Source organism: Ochotona princeps, chromosome 14, assembly GCF_030435755.1.
Source record: "Ochotona princeps isolate mOchPri1 chromosome 14, mOchPri1.hap1, whole genome shotgun sequence".
Taxonomy (NCBI): domain Eukaryota; kingdom Metazoa; phylum Chordata; class Mammalia; order Lagomorpha; family Ochotonidae; genus Ochotona; species Ochotona princeps.
Genome location: NC_080845.1, coordinates 9,514,067 through 9,529,648, shown reverse-complemented (window position 1 = coordinate 9,529,648; position 15,582 = coordinate 9,514,067). Strand labels below are relative to the sequence as shown.

The 15,582-nt window shown below is 49.1% G+C and overlaps 1 protein-coding gene across 5 annotated transcripts in view; it reads right to left on the bottom strand.

The window, feature by feature from the left end:
- The window catches only part of TTLL11 (tubulin tyrosine ligase like 11), a 214,465-nt gene that overhangs the window by 32,445 nt on the left and 166,438 nt on the right, over window positions 1–15,582 (bottom strand). For all 5 annotated transcript variants that reach the window (XM_058672145.1, XM_058672147.1, XM_058672148.1 and 2 more), the window contains exon 7: window positions 8,218–8,463. In XM_058672145.1, coding sequence (XP_058528128.1) covers window positions 8,218–8,463 — 246 coding nt within the window. The remainder of the gene's footprint in view (window positions 1–8,217; window positions 8,464–15,582) is intronic.

Sequence of the window (15,582 nt, the reverse complement as noted above, 5' to 3'; positions counted from 1 at the left end):
AAGTGCATGTGAGCCTGCACTTTGACTATGCAGTGTGACCCCTGAGTAAGCCTGCTGCACCCCAACTTCGTATATGTATGTCAAGAACAGATAGGGCTACTTGCCACACAACGCTCTTTTAAGGACCAAATCAGTACCTGGCACAAGGGTGGACAAGGCAAGGCCCCACCTTTCTCCCTCCTACTTCAGCCCCAGAACCCAAGGGAAATGTGCATGGAAGATGGGAGAGCCACACTCTGCTCGGATTTGCTAGGAGCAGGGGTGCAGAAAGCTCAGACTTGATCATCCCTGCGTCTTACCAACAACTAACATCTCACGGGAAATCTAGCTCTTCCTACTCCATGAAGCCCAACTCTAGAATCCGGTGTTCATCATTCTCTGTGCAGCAAAGAGCTGTTGCCCGCCTCCCCCAACCCCAGAGTCAGGCCTCGGTAAGGTGGTTAACAGATGATCCTGATGAATTTAAAAGCGAGACCGAACACCACCTAAATGTCTACAAGGGGTGCAGCTTTTTAAAGGGCAGCACTGTCCGGGGTGAAGGCTCACAGCCCTGCTCAGGAGAGAGCATGGTGCATCAATGTCATCAAAGAATCCGTGACAGAGAAGCCAGAGCCCTTACAGCTCAATTCTAGAACATTCTAACACACCGCATTGCCTCTCAGGGAATGACACCCTTCTGGATGGAACCCATTATGAAACAGTATCTTTGTCACGACCAGAGGGAGTGCAATGGCAAAGCAGAAGGAGGAAAAACATCTCATTCAAAAGGAGACCTGGGGGCCAGGCATGATGGTTCAGTGTCTAACTCCTTACCTTGCAAACACTGGGATCCCAAATGGGTGCCAGTTTGTATTCTGGCTACTCCACTTCCCTTCCAGTTCCCTGATCGTGGCCTGGGAAAGCAGTGGGAAAAAAACAAAGTCCCAAAGCCTTGGGACTCATGTGGGAGACCCAGAGGAAGCTCCTTGCTCCTGGCTTCAGATTGGTTCAGTTCTGGCTGTTGTAGCCACTTGGGGAGTGGACCAGTAGACAGAAGATCTGTCTCTCTCTTTGTCCTTCTCTCTGTAAAATCTGCCTTTCCAATTAAATTAAATTAAATTCTTTTTTTTTTTTTTAATGAGACCTGGGGTTCTGGAAGACATGAGAGTGATGCGGAAGGAGGGATTTCCAAGTGGAAGGAAACAAATGTTCCAGTCAGGCATGAGCTGCCATGTTTGCTGGAAATAAACCCGATTTTGGCAAACTGCTGAACCTCTCCCGGCTCTGCCCACAAGGCTGTTTGCTGCCTTGGAAGATGCGGCATATGCAAGTCACTTGGATCCTGACCCAGGCAGAGTGGGGGAAAGTATCCCAGGTCATTCACAAGGGCCCTTTCCCAGATCTGTCACCCAGCTGCCAGGGCAGGAGAGAAATGCATTTTCTGTAGAGAGAAGTTGGCAAACCACACCATCCATGAGGTCATTCCTGTTTCTTAGGGCAGCCTCCACACCCAGCAGTTATGATTAAACACATTTTTAAAGAGCAAATGGGGGCCAGCGTGGTGGCATCTTTAGAAGAACACTGCTTCCAGTCCTGGTTGCTCCACTTCCAGTCTAGCTTCTGGAAAGGCAGGGGAAGATGCTCTAAGTACTTGGACCCATGCAGCCATTTTGGAGACCCCGATGGAGTTCCAGGCTCCTGGTTTCAGCCTGGCCCAATCCTGGCCATTTGCGGGGGTTGGGGGAACGAGTGTTTGGGAGATCTCCTTTCAACTAAATAAATATGTCTTTAAAGAGAGAGAGAGAGAGAGAGAGAGAGAGAGAGAGAGAGAGAGAGAGAGAGAATGGGAGGTACACAATCAATGGTAATATGTGGTACTGGTAGGTGCCTCCGGAGGAAATGATACAGAAAGCTGGTTAGAAGAGTCAGGTGTTGATGGGAGAATGATGCTTCATTCTTTCTCGTTTCTTCGCGAAAAAGAAAAATAGGATTCGGCCAGACGGGCATTAGCATAATTCACTCTGAAAACTGCTGATCTATGCAATGCATTTTGAGAGATGGACACCGAGAATAAATTCAGCTGAAGTGTTTATTATTTCCTCCCCTGCCTCTGCCCCACTCTCACTCTCTTCAAGGAACTTGGAGAAAAGGAGTGGGTAGCACAGAGGAAAGCCAAGTTCAACTTCTGCTGCCTGCGTGGGCGTTCCAAAGGGAGTATCTCGCCTGAGAATATGTCTTTTGTAAAGGGCTCCGAGAGGGCACTGTGGTTCGATTTAACATATGGCATCAATATTATTAATTCGTAATGAAGCAAAAATTAAACCAAAGTAGAAAGCAGAGAGAGGAGTAAGGTTGAAGCAGGAGAAAATGCTCGCTGTTAAATGTAGCTGGCAACACTGAACACACTGTGATAAATCCTTATGGTGAAGCTGCTGCTGGGGTTTCTGGGTATGTTTTAAAAGGGGAGAAAAAAAAATAACTATTAGCGGTCGAGCAGTATTTCCTCCATTCCCTCCTGCATACTTAATTACTGCAGACATTGGCTGGGAGTGGGGAGGGCTCAGGAATGCACTCCTCTGTGTGGGCTGCCTGTCCCCTGTCACCTGCAGGCCTGCTCCCATGACACCTCTGCCATCACTGTGTCCTGCTCCCTCAGGCTGACACTGACAGGACTTGGCCACTGCTGGCTGCAGGACGTTCTCTAACATCACCCCCCCTCCCCGCAAAAAAAAGTTTCTCATGCAAGTGCCCTTTATTACAGAGAACAAAGGGACAGAGGTTCACAGCCTCGAGCATACATCTGTAACGATGGCCCCAGTGCTGCCTTGGTCTAGTCTGAGGGCTTGGGAGGCATCCTTCTCCCAAGAGCCACACGCTGTCCTGTTTGCTTCCCAAGTCCCTGCACAAGCTTGGCTGTCCTCTCCACATGAGCCTCCATGCTCTCATGCTGAAAGTCACCCACTAGAGGCCTCCATGGGTGGTCAGGCTCTGATGGAACATGCGTCAAGTGTTTTCTGGATTGCCAATATTTCCATATCCACGTCACAGTCAGTGCACCTGGCTTCCCTGGAGAACTCAGCAGGCCAGCAGCGACCCGTGATTTGAACGTGTGTGTGTTCCCCAGCCTCGTCCCAGCCCACTGTTCCAAACTCACATATCCAGCCCAGGGGGCCCAGGCATGCTGCTTGTCTGCCCTTGTAGGCAACTGAGAATGCATTTCTTAGGGCAAGGTTCTAGAGAATTCTACTAGGAGTCCCAAGAGGCAGTTTAGCTTTTGTCACCCTTTTAGCTCACATGATACACCTTCCCTGACTTCAAAACATGTACCACTTGTGTACTCCTACTGCAGAATCTCCTCCTCCACCTGGACTGTGTGTCCCTCCCTTTCCAAACCTTGCCTCCTCCTGGGAGCCTGCCTTGATTCCACCATGGAAGCAGCCATCCCCTATGCTGGACTTCCAACATGCTGACAACTATTCCCAGGGCACAGGGGTGTGGGTGTTGGGGACACATATCCCAGCCGTGATTCTTAAAGGAACATGTGTACCCTTAGACCTGGAGTCCCTTGGGGGCCATTAGGTTCTGTGCTTATCTGGGAATGTCATGTGGCTGCCAGGTGTTCCACTACAGGTGGAGACAAGGCACATGCAAGGGGGCTGGGTTCCCGGAGGAAGCTAACACGTCCACAGGAAGCCAAGCCCTGGCCTCCGGTTCCCTGGACTTGCACTGGTGCGGACGCTGCCCCTGCTCTGGCAGCTCTAGGTCCCTGAACAGGTAGTGTGGAGAGAGTACTCCAGCTTGTCCACCTTGTGGCTCCCTTGTATGACACCCTCCTGGCCGGGGACCTGTGTGGTGAAACTGTCTGTATGTTCTAAGGCCAAAGAATCACACTGGGCAGAGAGTACCTCCCTGTCTGTTCCCGTTCTCTACCATCTCACCATATTGGGATGTACACAGCTAAGAACAATCCTAGCTCCTAACTTCCTGTACGGCCGATGTTGGTGGCCCCATCATGGAAAGGGAAGTCACTGGTTACATCTTCCAGGTGAGCTAATGCATCCGGCAGAGGCCTGGACTCTTTTCTCTTTTTCCTTTCTCTTTGTCTGGGATTCATCCGTGATGGCTGGATTTTGAGCAGCTGTCTTGTGACCACACTACAGCCGTGAAGCTTGAAGGGCACATGTTGGAATACAGGCCGTAGGAAAGCTGGGACAGCGGAGGTGTGTGGCACCCTGTTGAGAAGAGGCTCCAGGAAAGAGAAGGCGGAAGGCCTCTCCCCCACAGTGTGCTCCTGCCCCCAGTGAGTCCTTGGATGTGTTTTCATGCTCTCCTTGAAGATAGGCGGACATCTGTGCTCTGTCTAGTCAATCAAGGACGGACAGCAGCATCTATTCCCTGTTATAATAACCTTTTGACTAGGTCGCCTTGTTAGTTTCTTTATTTTCTCTGTGTTCTTAGACATGATCTAATTCTGAGTTATGTATGAACCATTGTTTCATGAAATGCATAAAAACTGAAACCCTGGAAATAAACTTTGTCAGTTGCCAAAAGAGAGCGCTGTCCCCCTCATTTCTTCAGGTCGCATCTCCTCCCCAGGAACCCACAAGGTGAACTTGCAGGCACACTTGGGATGCAAGAGCAGATGAGAGGTGGGGCACTGGTCAATGCTGCAGACTCTTTGATGGGCCCTGGAACCTCTGTCTCCAAGCTTCCTGCCTTAGGAGAGGAAATGATTGCACTGGAGCCAGGTGTAGGTGGATGTCTCTTGCTGAAACTCAGATGCAGCTCCTACGTGAGTCAGAGCCTATCACTGAGTGGTATTTTTGGGCACGTCCCAGCAGGTGCCTGTTGCTGGCTTTCTTTGAAGTGGTCGTTGCCTGGAGGACAGAGCAGTCACAGGACTCCCGCTCAACAGGCAGCTCCCTAGAACGAGGTTGTGGCCCAGGGGCTCTCCAGTATCTGAGGACACTTGAGTAAGCCGTGGAAGAGCTGAATTGCAAACAGCTTTGCAGGCCTCGCATGGTCATATTGCAGCTCATATTTTCCACGGGCGCTTCGTCATGCCTCACCTCACATCTCCACCTCCTGACAACCCTGCAAAGTAGGAGCCCTCATCCCCATTTCACAGATGACAAACAGAGACTCCAAGAAGGCAGGGGAGTTGCTGAAGCTACACAGCCCTTGGGCCATGTGTTCGGTCCTGAAGCCAGACCTGAACGACCCCTGAACCTGCGCCCTTTCTTTTCTTTCTTTCTTTTTAAAGATTTATTTATTTTTATTGGAAAGGCAAATATACAGAGAGGAGGAGAGACAGAGACGAAGATCAGTACAATGATTCATTTCCCAAGAGGCCACAATGGCTGGAACTGAGCCAATCCGAAGCCAGGAGCCAGGACTTTCTTTCAGGTCTCCCACGTGGGTGCAGGGCCCCAAAGCTTTGGGCTGTTCTTGACTGCTTTCCCAGGCCACAAGCAGGGAGCTGGATGGGAAGCAGGGTCACGGGGATTAGAACCGGAGCCCATACGGGAGCCTGGCGCGTTCGAGGCAAGGACTTTAGCCACTACGCTATCACGCTGGGCCCACTTTTCTTTTCTTTCTTTCTTTCTGTTTTTAAATATTTATTTTAGTTGGAAAGGCAGATTTTACAGAGAGGTGAGACAGAGAAAGATCTTCCATCTCCTGGTTCATTCCCAAGTGACTGCAATGGCCGGGGAACTGAGCCAATTTGAAGCCAGGAACCTGGAGCCTCCTCTGGGTCTTCCATGTAGGTGCAGGGTCCGAAGGCTTTGGGCCATCATCCTCTGCTTTCCCAGACCACAATCCGGGAGCTGGATGGGAAGTAGAGCAGCCAGGACACAAACCAGCACTCATACGGGATGCTGGCTCTTGCAGGTGGAGGATTAGCTCAGCCTTTATGCCAGCCTCAGCCTGTGCTCCTTCCACCCTGCTCTCCTCCCCCACCCCACCCCACTCATCAAAACCAAGGCAAGGCCAAAGTCATAGCTGGGCAAACCCCGTGTCTGGTTGGCTGAAATGGAAGAAATTCAGTGCTTCGGAGTGGCATCCTGCCTAGGCTTATCAGAAGGCTGGCGTGAGCATGTAACAGCTAGATTTGAAGAAAAGTCTCTGACAAAAATAGTTTCTGACTCGAGAATTCTAATTACTTGCTTTAGTGGATAAAACTGTGAAGGTGTCACTTGGACGCATGAGGCAGGAATATTAAAGCCAGCAACAAGGGGAAATGGCAGATGTTCAAGGTGTCCGCGTTCTGGTAGATTGCCATCGACCTGTGCCCTGCTGTGGGCCCTTCACGGGTGTACAGGGTCTAGATTTGCTTGGTAGCCACTCCACAGGAGCCTCCTTTGTGCCATACCTGTGCAGGATCCTTGGCATGCACACCTGTCTGCCTGAAGTTTATATAACAATATACAACTTTCCACAAAATGCTTTTAGCCTTGTAGGAAGAAACTAACAGTGTTGACCACTCACCTCAAACCACAGGTTTCTATGCAACTTTTATTTTTCAAAGAGAGAAATTTACTTTATGTATTTTAAAGGTACAATAACAAAGAGATGTGGAGGGAAGGTAGGAGAAAGAGAAGAAGAGAAAGAGTCTTGTATCCACTCCCTAGATGGCTATAACAGCCGGGGCTGAGCCAGGTCAAAGCCAGTAGCAGCCTGTTAGTCCAGCCAGGTCTCCCACGTGGGTGGCGGGGGTCCAAGCTCTCAGGCCAGCTTCTTTGCTTTTAGTAACAAGATGCTGGATTGGAAGTTGAGTAACTGGGACTCATGCCAGCACTTGGTTTGGTTTGTAGTGTTGTAGGAAGTGGCTTAACTTTTTGGCTCCTTTGTGTAATCTTTAGAATTAAAAAATATATTTTAATTGCATGTATTTAAGGAGTAAAATAATTTGATACATGTATTCATTATGTGATGGTCAAGTCAAGTAAGTTAGCATCCCCATCTCCTTAAACATTAAGAAAAGTTTGACAATGGGCCCGGCGGCGTGGCCTAGTGGCTAAGGTCCTCGCCTTGAATGCGCCGGGATCCCATGTGGTCGCTGGTTCTAATCCCGGCAGCTCCACTTCCTCTTGTCTCTCCTCCTCTCTGTATATCTGACTTCATAATAAAAATAAAATAAATATTAAAAAAAAACCTTTTAAAAAAAAGAAAAGTTTGACCTTGCATGATTAATTGTTGCATTTATAGGGTGACATGTAACCATTCTATAAATATATATACACTCTGTGCTGATAGGACTGGAGAAATTTGGGTCTCCCCTCTTTGTCACATTTCCCTGTGTAGAACCTCCCTGGGATTTCCTCACACACACACACACACACACACACACACACACACACACACACACAAACAGAAATGCTTATGGGAGCCCCCAGCACTCCCTGAGCTGCAGAGCTCGGAGCTCAGCTGTCCTGTCTGACCTCTGTGCCCTGTGGCCCTTCCCCTCTTTGTCCGCAGTCAGGTGGGTGCGTTCCACGTGGCCTTGGCTAAGCCCTCTCATATTGGCAATCTCTGGACCCAGGCAGCAGCTTGCTCTGCATTCTCTAGGGTAAAGCCAGGGAGGCTAAGGGGACATCACTGCCCTTGGCCCACCTAACTGGCAAGTGCCCCTAGGTGGCTCCAAAGGGCAAATTCAAGCAGACTCCCCAAAACCCAGCGGCGACTCTCACCCTGCACATTGCAGCAAAAAAGGCAATTTCTCTGCTATAGTGTGTGTTGGCTTTAGATCACAGGCAAATTTTCATGTCACACATTATAACAGAATCCTGTTATTTTTATATGAGGACAAACGTATTCAATTATTTATCAGTTGAATTATTTAACTTTCCCTTCCTGAGACTGACACTTTGGGAAACATGCGTTGGGTTTTTTTTCCTCTGTGGTTTTCACCGTCGCTTGGTGCGTACAGCCAAGGAGAAACCACAGGGACAGTGCAAGGTCTGCCTGCCCCCAGGGGGCTCAGAGACCTCACTGGAACCTGCCCATAACTGGGCATGAATCAGCACCAGAGACTGGGAGTGCGTCAAATCTGCAGCATTCATTCGTCCACCCAGCAGACAAGAGTCCTCCTCTCCAAACCCTGTGCAAGCCACTCAGGGTGTTGACCCGGCACCTTGGTTTTCCCAAGGGCAGTTGGGGAGATCTGAGCAGCCAGATGTGGGACTGGCCCTACCCTACCCACTACCACCTGCACCCCGGGAGTTTGGTCTCACTGACCTGATGAAGGTTCGGAAGGCAGTGGGCCCGAGCTTCATTGTGCCCTTCATCCCCAGGAAGCGGATGAACAGGTTTGCCATGCGGTCCACCAGGCGCAGGTAGTTGAACTGCTTCGCATACTTGGGGAACACCTGCTTGAGGCAGAGGGAGGGCAGCTGGGCCTCAGGGTTGTTGTCGCCGTCGGGGGCGCATGTCTGCTTGCCCGACACAGGCTCCTCCTTGCTGGCCACTGGAAGTTGCTGGGACCTGCAGCACACAGGGATTGGTGATGGAGTGGGTGGCCTGGCATGCTGTCCTTGACTTGAGACAGGCAATGACCTGAAGAGGCAGAAAATTGACCCCAGCGAGGTGACCCGGGGACATGGCCAGGCCTGGGAGCTCGGGCTCCCTGTGTTCTGCCAGCCTGGTTTCCCAATATGGAAAACATCCTTTCCTGTACTCACGATTCAAGGGAACGCTCCGTTGTGGAGCTGTCTGGGTTTGATTTCAAACTCCCACTTCTGGGTAGTAATTGGATAATTAAGAAATATAAAAATCTTTCTGAGGGCTGACAAGAAGCCATGGGCACGGCTCAATGAACAGTTTGCAAAGATACATGCTCAGTTACCCAATTCTAGGAATAGGAATGATTACATGTTCTGGCTTAACTGTTTTCTTATTGAGCACACACTCACACACACACACAAACTGATCACAGGTTTCTGATTCCTTAATCTGGATACTTTATGCTAAAATTATCCTGATATTCCAGAAAATTGGCAGCTAATGAGAGCATTCCAATATCCACCCCTGCACGCAATGCTCTTAGCTCTAGACCGACATCATTTCCCCTCTCACACCTCCTTTCTCTTTAAATGTTCCTGCCGCCTTCCCATTGCCCAAGCAGAGGAAGGCAGAGTTCAATGCCCACATCTCCTCTCCTGCTGCAGCACAGGTCTGCCTCCTTAGTCCTGAAACCAGCTTGTACTCTGCCCCAGCCCCTGCCTTGCCAACTCTTGCCTTGCGGTTTTGCCCCCAACTTGTCCTATGCTTACATCTAACTCCAGGGTAGTAGAACAGCTGGTCAATTTGCTGCCTGCAACACCAGCAACCAAGATGAGCACTGGTTTGAGTCTTGGCTGCTCTACTTCCAATCTAGCTCTCTACTAACATACCTGGGAAAGCAGTGGAAGATGGCCCAAGTGCTTAGGTTCCTGCCACCCATGTGGGAGACCAGGATGGAATTCCAGGCTCCTGACTTCAGCCTGGCCTGGCCCTGGTTGTTGCAACCAACTGGGTAGTGAACCAGCAGATAGAAGATCTTTGTCTCTGTCTCCTTTCTGTGTGTCACTCTGCCTTTCAAATCAATCAATCCATCTTTAAAGATCAAACACTCTAGGTCCCCTGAGCAATTTTCAACACACAAAGCCCTTGTTCTCAAGTCTCATTTCCGGTCACTGCCTCTGCCAGGCTTGGCCGCTCTTCTTCCCTGCTGGCTGCCTGTGGGTCTGGCTGGAGACATACAGCTGCCCTCCTGACTCCAAGCCTCTCGCTCTGCACATGCAGTTCAGCAGTGTTGCCTGAGCTGAAATGCCCTCCCACCTACTGTGATTCCCAAGACATAGCCCCGGACACAGTATGCTTAGTAAATACTGCCTGGGGTGGGCATCTGCCTAGTGGGGAAGACATCACTTGGGAACACTCAGAGCCTTTGAGTTGGAGTCTGTTCTCAATTCCAGCTTCCTGCAAATGTGCACACTGTGGAGGTGTCAGCAGGTGGCTCAGGTAACCAGGTCTCTGCCAGCCCCATGGGAGATGGGGATTTGAGTTCCTGGTTCGTTGGCTTTGACCTGGTCCAGCTCCAATGTTGTGTGCATTTTGGGAGTAAACCAGCAGATTGGATCTCTGTCTCCTGTTCAAATTAAATAATAAATCAATAAATAAAATATTTAAAATGCTCAACGAACTAATTGACTCAGGAGAAAGTACAACTACATCTCCTGGTGCTTAACTCAACACCAAGACCATTCTCTTCCCTAAGATAAATGGCCAAGCGCTCCCAATTTTTTTTTAAATTTTGATGACCTTTACATAGTTGATTACAGTTCAAAGGGTCAAAGGCTATAGGAAAGTGGACAAGACCACTGTTTCCACATTCTCTTTTTTCCTTCCTGTATCTGGGGGAAGGAGAGAGACAAAGGGAGAAGCCACACCCACTCTTCCAACCATCCCAGGGTACCTGATGTGGGGCATGCTCCAAGGGTCCTGCTCAAGTGGTTTTGATAGTTCAGCAGTTCTGAATTGCTGCCAGTCTCGCCATTCGAAACATAATGAAATCTCTTCAGAATCCACTGGCTGACATAGTTCACTTTAGCATCTCTACGTGCCCAGATTTTCATTGTTAACACTTGGCTGGGACAGTTGATTAATTTGTTCTGTCCTCTGTTGTGGTACCAGGTGTGTTCTGCAGACTCCAATGTACTACCATATTCTCCATGTGCACCTGGATACGCTGTCCACTGCTCTGAGCCACTAAGGAGGATCAGCTTTGACACATGCACTCAACGGTCAGACCTGAACTTACAATTCTTTGCATGGTTGGGGTTCTGAGCCGAGCGGTTCAATTGGGGAGATTCCTAAAGAAACTTTGTCTGAAGTGATCCCAGACACGTCACTGTGCTTGCCAGTACAGGGTCCAGCACAGACCATTGCCCCAACCAGTCTATGCATATGCTGGTGGTTGCAATTGCTGGGTCAGTTCTGTTTCCAGCCCTGTCTTCTATATGAACCGATGGGTGTTGCAGTCCAGCTCGATCCTGCCCACCACACCAGGCCCTCACGCAAACCAGAGGGAGCTGCAGCTCGTTGGGTTCTCCCGCTTTCTAATAAGCATGCAGTCAGTCCCCAGCTAGTACCATCTTGGTGTCTGTACCTGCTGCCTCTAATTCTGGCTGCCTGGCTTGGAGCTATTTCACTTTTCAAGCTAGCTGAGCTGTCTCCTTGGACCTGCAGGTGATGCCCTTCAATACCGCACTTGTGCCCCTCACACTGGCCTCCGTGTCGCCCTCATCACACCTGTGCTGCCCTGGTTTCCATGTCAACCTCACTCGCTCACTATGAGCTCGTGAAAGGTGAGGGCCATATTTTGTCCACAGCTTATTTCTTGGGACCCAGCACTTCCTGGGTGCATGGGCATCCTCTTCTTGAGGTGGTTCAGCTGGCCTTGGGAGTGTCTGCGTTTGGAGCCACACCATCCCATTTAAAGTGGGAGAGAATTTCCATAGAGAAACATCAGATTAGACAGCCTTGCCCCAGTGGCCCAGAGTTCAGTCTCCAGGAAAACGGAGCTGCCTGGTGGGAACAGAAAGTTCTGAAAGGCCTGCTCACAGTTGCTTCTTAGTGGGTCTGAACGCTTCCAAGCAAGGACGAGAAAAGGACAGAACCAGAGCTACACAAAGACAAGTCCTTTCTGAAGGTCAACAGCAGGGAGGGGTCCAGGGACATGCATGTTCCCCTCCTCCAGCCTGGACAAGACCCAAGTCTACTGGAGAGGGACCATTCCCTAAAAGTGGATTTGCCACCCTTACCTTGAACTTCAGACAGTACATAGACATCAGGTGGTGACTTCTCAGGTGAAATGAAATGTTTTCCCACTTACGTTACTGGAAGGCAAATGAGGGACAGTGACACTGAGTGGAAAGCAGCTCTGATGTGGCTGAATAAGTGGCCATCCCTGACATGGGGGCACCTTGGGAGCCTCTGTCCGAGGGACGACTTGGCAACGTGCTGTTGGAATCCACCTGCCCGCATACGTGGTCTTGCCTCTTCTTCATTCCTCCAGCTTTGGGAGGCCAGTGCGGACCAGAGCCCTGCTCCGGGTGGAGAGATTGAGGCACAGCACGAAGCTATGCTCCCACTACTCTGATGAAACCGGGAGTTATAAATCCATCGGTTCTCAGCCAGGACTCTGAGAGCTTTACCACCCACGACCCACGCGGGGCGTTACACAATCCTCAGGGCTATGATTGATTTCTAAAGATTTTGTTTTTAGAGTGTCACAGTAATGCGTACCCTTCACAAATCTTTTGAGAAAGGGATAAAGGAATCAAAGGCATCTGTAATCTTGGACACAAGCACTGTTACTGTTTGGATTCTTATCTGGCGTTCTGAAGTTAGAATCACATCACCTGTCCTTTAAACTCTTCTTTTAGCGCTGTTTCAACACAAGTGTCTTCCTGCGGCACTGACATTTCCACAAGCATTTTCTCATGATGTGTAGTATACTACATTCAGCCTAAGCTCTAGTATAATTAGCCCTTTGTTCGCATATATTTAGCATCTCTGGGGCATGGTCTTGGACTAAACACAGTCCACTAAACACAATGCTCTGACTGGCACATAGACCAAGAGCACTCAATCTCGAAGGCAGATGTGGCTTTGGAGCTCCTTCTGTCCAGTGACTCCATCAAAAAAAATTCACCATTTGACTCATTTCAAGTGGACAATGTGATGGCATTTAGTGTCTTCCCAGTGTCGGGTACCTGTCACTTCTATCAAGTTCCAGAATGTTTTCATAATGTTATTTTACAGAAGAAACATGAACCCATGTAGAGGGTGACAGTAGTCCTAAGGATCACTTCATCAGCACATTTTTCAGGGTGATGGGCTAGGGACTCTGTCCCCTCCAAGACTCCTGTGACATGTCAGAGGATGCCTGCCCCCAGCATCAGCCTCCTGCTCCACATCCTGTCCCTGGAGTGGCACAGAACACACCTACTTCTTCACCTACACAGCAGCTCCTCCAGGAGTGCAGCATTTAATGAATGCATAGCTACATTCCCTGTCCTTTCCGAATCTCCTGAGTAACCTCACAACAAAAGGGCCCCAAAGCCGTGGCCGGCATTGTCCTGGACTCCGGACTGTAAGTTCAAGGGGAAGTAGTTTTACTCAGCTGGATGAAGGCACTGGAAATGAGCTGATCCCCAAGAAGAAATAAAACAATGAGAAATGGCCTCTTTGCTGAAGATAATTGCGATGATCACATTGGGCTCCCCACCATCACAAATACTGGAAAACCCTTTTTTTACCTAATAGCATTTTAATGGAAATGTCAGGCTCATGAAATAAAAGTAGCTGGTAAGGAAAATATAAATCAAGCTTTATTATCCCTTTGAGATAATTTTTTTAAAAAAGATTGAATTCAGTGTATCTTGATTCATTAAAATTAGGGGAAAGAATCCTGGAATGTTTTTATCTTGTTATCATCTTTCAAACAAAATGGAATCCCTTTTTCATTAAAACTCCCCTGAAATATCACTCATTCCTCTTTTGCTTGGAAAGCTTGCTGTTCAAAATCATTATCACTTGTCAGGGGCTTCCTAGGAACATGTCAAACTTGAGGCCACTTGTTTCTTGTAACAATCTTGAGAAGTAAGCAATAAAATGTTCCCATTCTATAGATTAGGAACCTGAGCTCCAGGTGGGCTGAATACCTGCCCAGTCTGTTTTGGAGTCACGATTTATACCTGGATTGGTCTCACCCCACAACCCTGTATTTGGTTCACTGCATAGTCTTTGTACTGCTCTGATTTAAATCAATCCGGGCACCTTCTTGCCCGTGTATGAGCCATTCATATTTCCAGTAGTAACACAGTGGGGAAGGAGGTAGAGCAAGGTCAAGGTCTGGTGCTCAAGAGAGATGGTTTCTGTCTCTGGGTGGGCACACTTTCCATCACTCATCCCTGCATCAGATGCTTCCCAAGCTGCCTTGACACAGGCGCATGATCAACAGAGTCCTTGCCGTCCAGAAACACGTGGCCAAGCCAGCGGAAGACAAGACACATGGATAAACAATGACTTGAATGGCACATGGAGGGGAACAGGTAGGGGAATATGGGCAGGCAGCCAGCATATGCTTCTAGGTTTTATAGAATTCTGGCCGTCAGAGAAGGGTACTTGGACAAGGTGGTAGATTTTTTAGGGAAGAAGGACCAGATCAGAGCCACAGTAAATGTGAGCCAATCTGCCTGCCCTGTTCACTTGGTGTTAAAACGGGCTGATCGGATGGTATGCAGAAGGTGCTGGAAGAAGTCTTGGTCAGTGGTTCTGAAATTGTGGTCTTTAGCCACCAGGTTACTGCATTGGGCCCCCAAAATAAATAAATCTTAAAAACAAAACAAAACTACATGATCATGATAAAACCCTCTGATGCGGGATTTTTTGTTTTTGTTTAACTCCAGTTTACAGAGGAGGAGACCAACTCTCAAGGATACAAATGTGAGTCCAGGAACTCGGGTGGCAGGCTCTGATGCCTTCATTTCTTTTATTGTTATTAATTTATTTTTATCTTACTTTTATCTGGAAGGCAGAGGGGGAAGGAGAAAGAGGGGAGAGGGAAGGAAGGAGAGAGAGACAGAGACTTGTATCTGCTGGTTCACTCCCCATATATCTGCAGCAACCAAAGCTGGGCCAGGATGAAGTCACCTCCTGGTCTTCCACAATGGGGCAGGGATGCAAGGGATGCCAAGTGCCTGAGTCCACCAGCTGTGGCTTTTCAGGCTACTTCTTATCAGGAACGCTAGAACTGGAAGCAGAGGTGGGACTTGAACCCAGGCACTTGCATTTTGAAGGCAAACATTTCAATGGCCACTCTCCTCATTTCTCACCACAGTGTGACACAGCTTACATGCCCACAGCTATCAGAGATTCTTCGAGCAGGTAGGTTAATTGCAGCATTGCATATGGCCTTGGCAATGAGCCTAAGGATTAGGCATTATGGCTTGAGCATCCCTAATCCAAACATCTGAAATCCTTCAGAACCTAAGACATGGTGGCTGGAGGCGAGGGCTCCATTACTGTGTAGTGTGTTGGATGCAGAAGTGGGAGAGCAGCAGGCTTCGTCTCCAGCCTCCCTCCATTGGCCTACAGCGCCCTTGGGCTGGCTGCTCTTCTGATTGCAAAATCAACCACTTACTAAAATTAACTCACTGAAGGGAGGGAGTGGTACAGCTGGCCCTGCAAGGTTCTAATCACGGACTCCTGAGGTCATTTGCTTCTCTGATAGATAACAGTTTCTATCAGAGCCCTGTGGGCAGTACTGTCTCCAGGGGGTTCTTTCACTGGGAAATTCCAGGTTCAGGACCGAAACTACCTATCACCTGCAGTGGTCTGGAAACTGACTAAAGTCCATAAAAAGTCCTTAAAATTCCCTAAAGGGGAATTGCCAGCCAGTCAAGAGGTCGCTAACCAATGAGGAACCAGATATGAACATGCACTCTCATTCTAACTCCAACCCATAAGGACCTTCTCCACCCCCAGACGCCACCCCCTGCCCATCCCGTGAGGAGCCTGGGAATTAGGGGCTCTCTGCTCTGGCTCCCTTCTTCC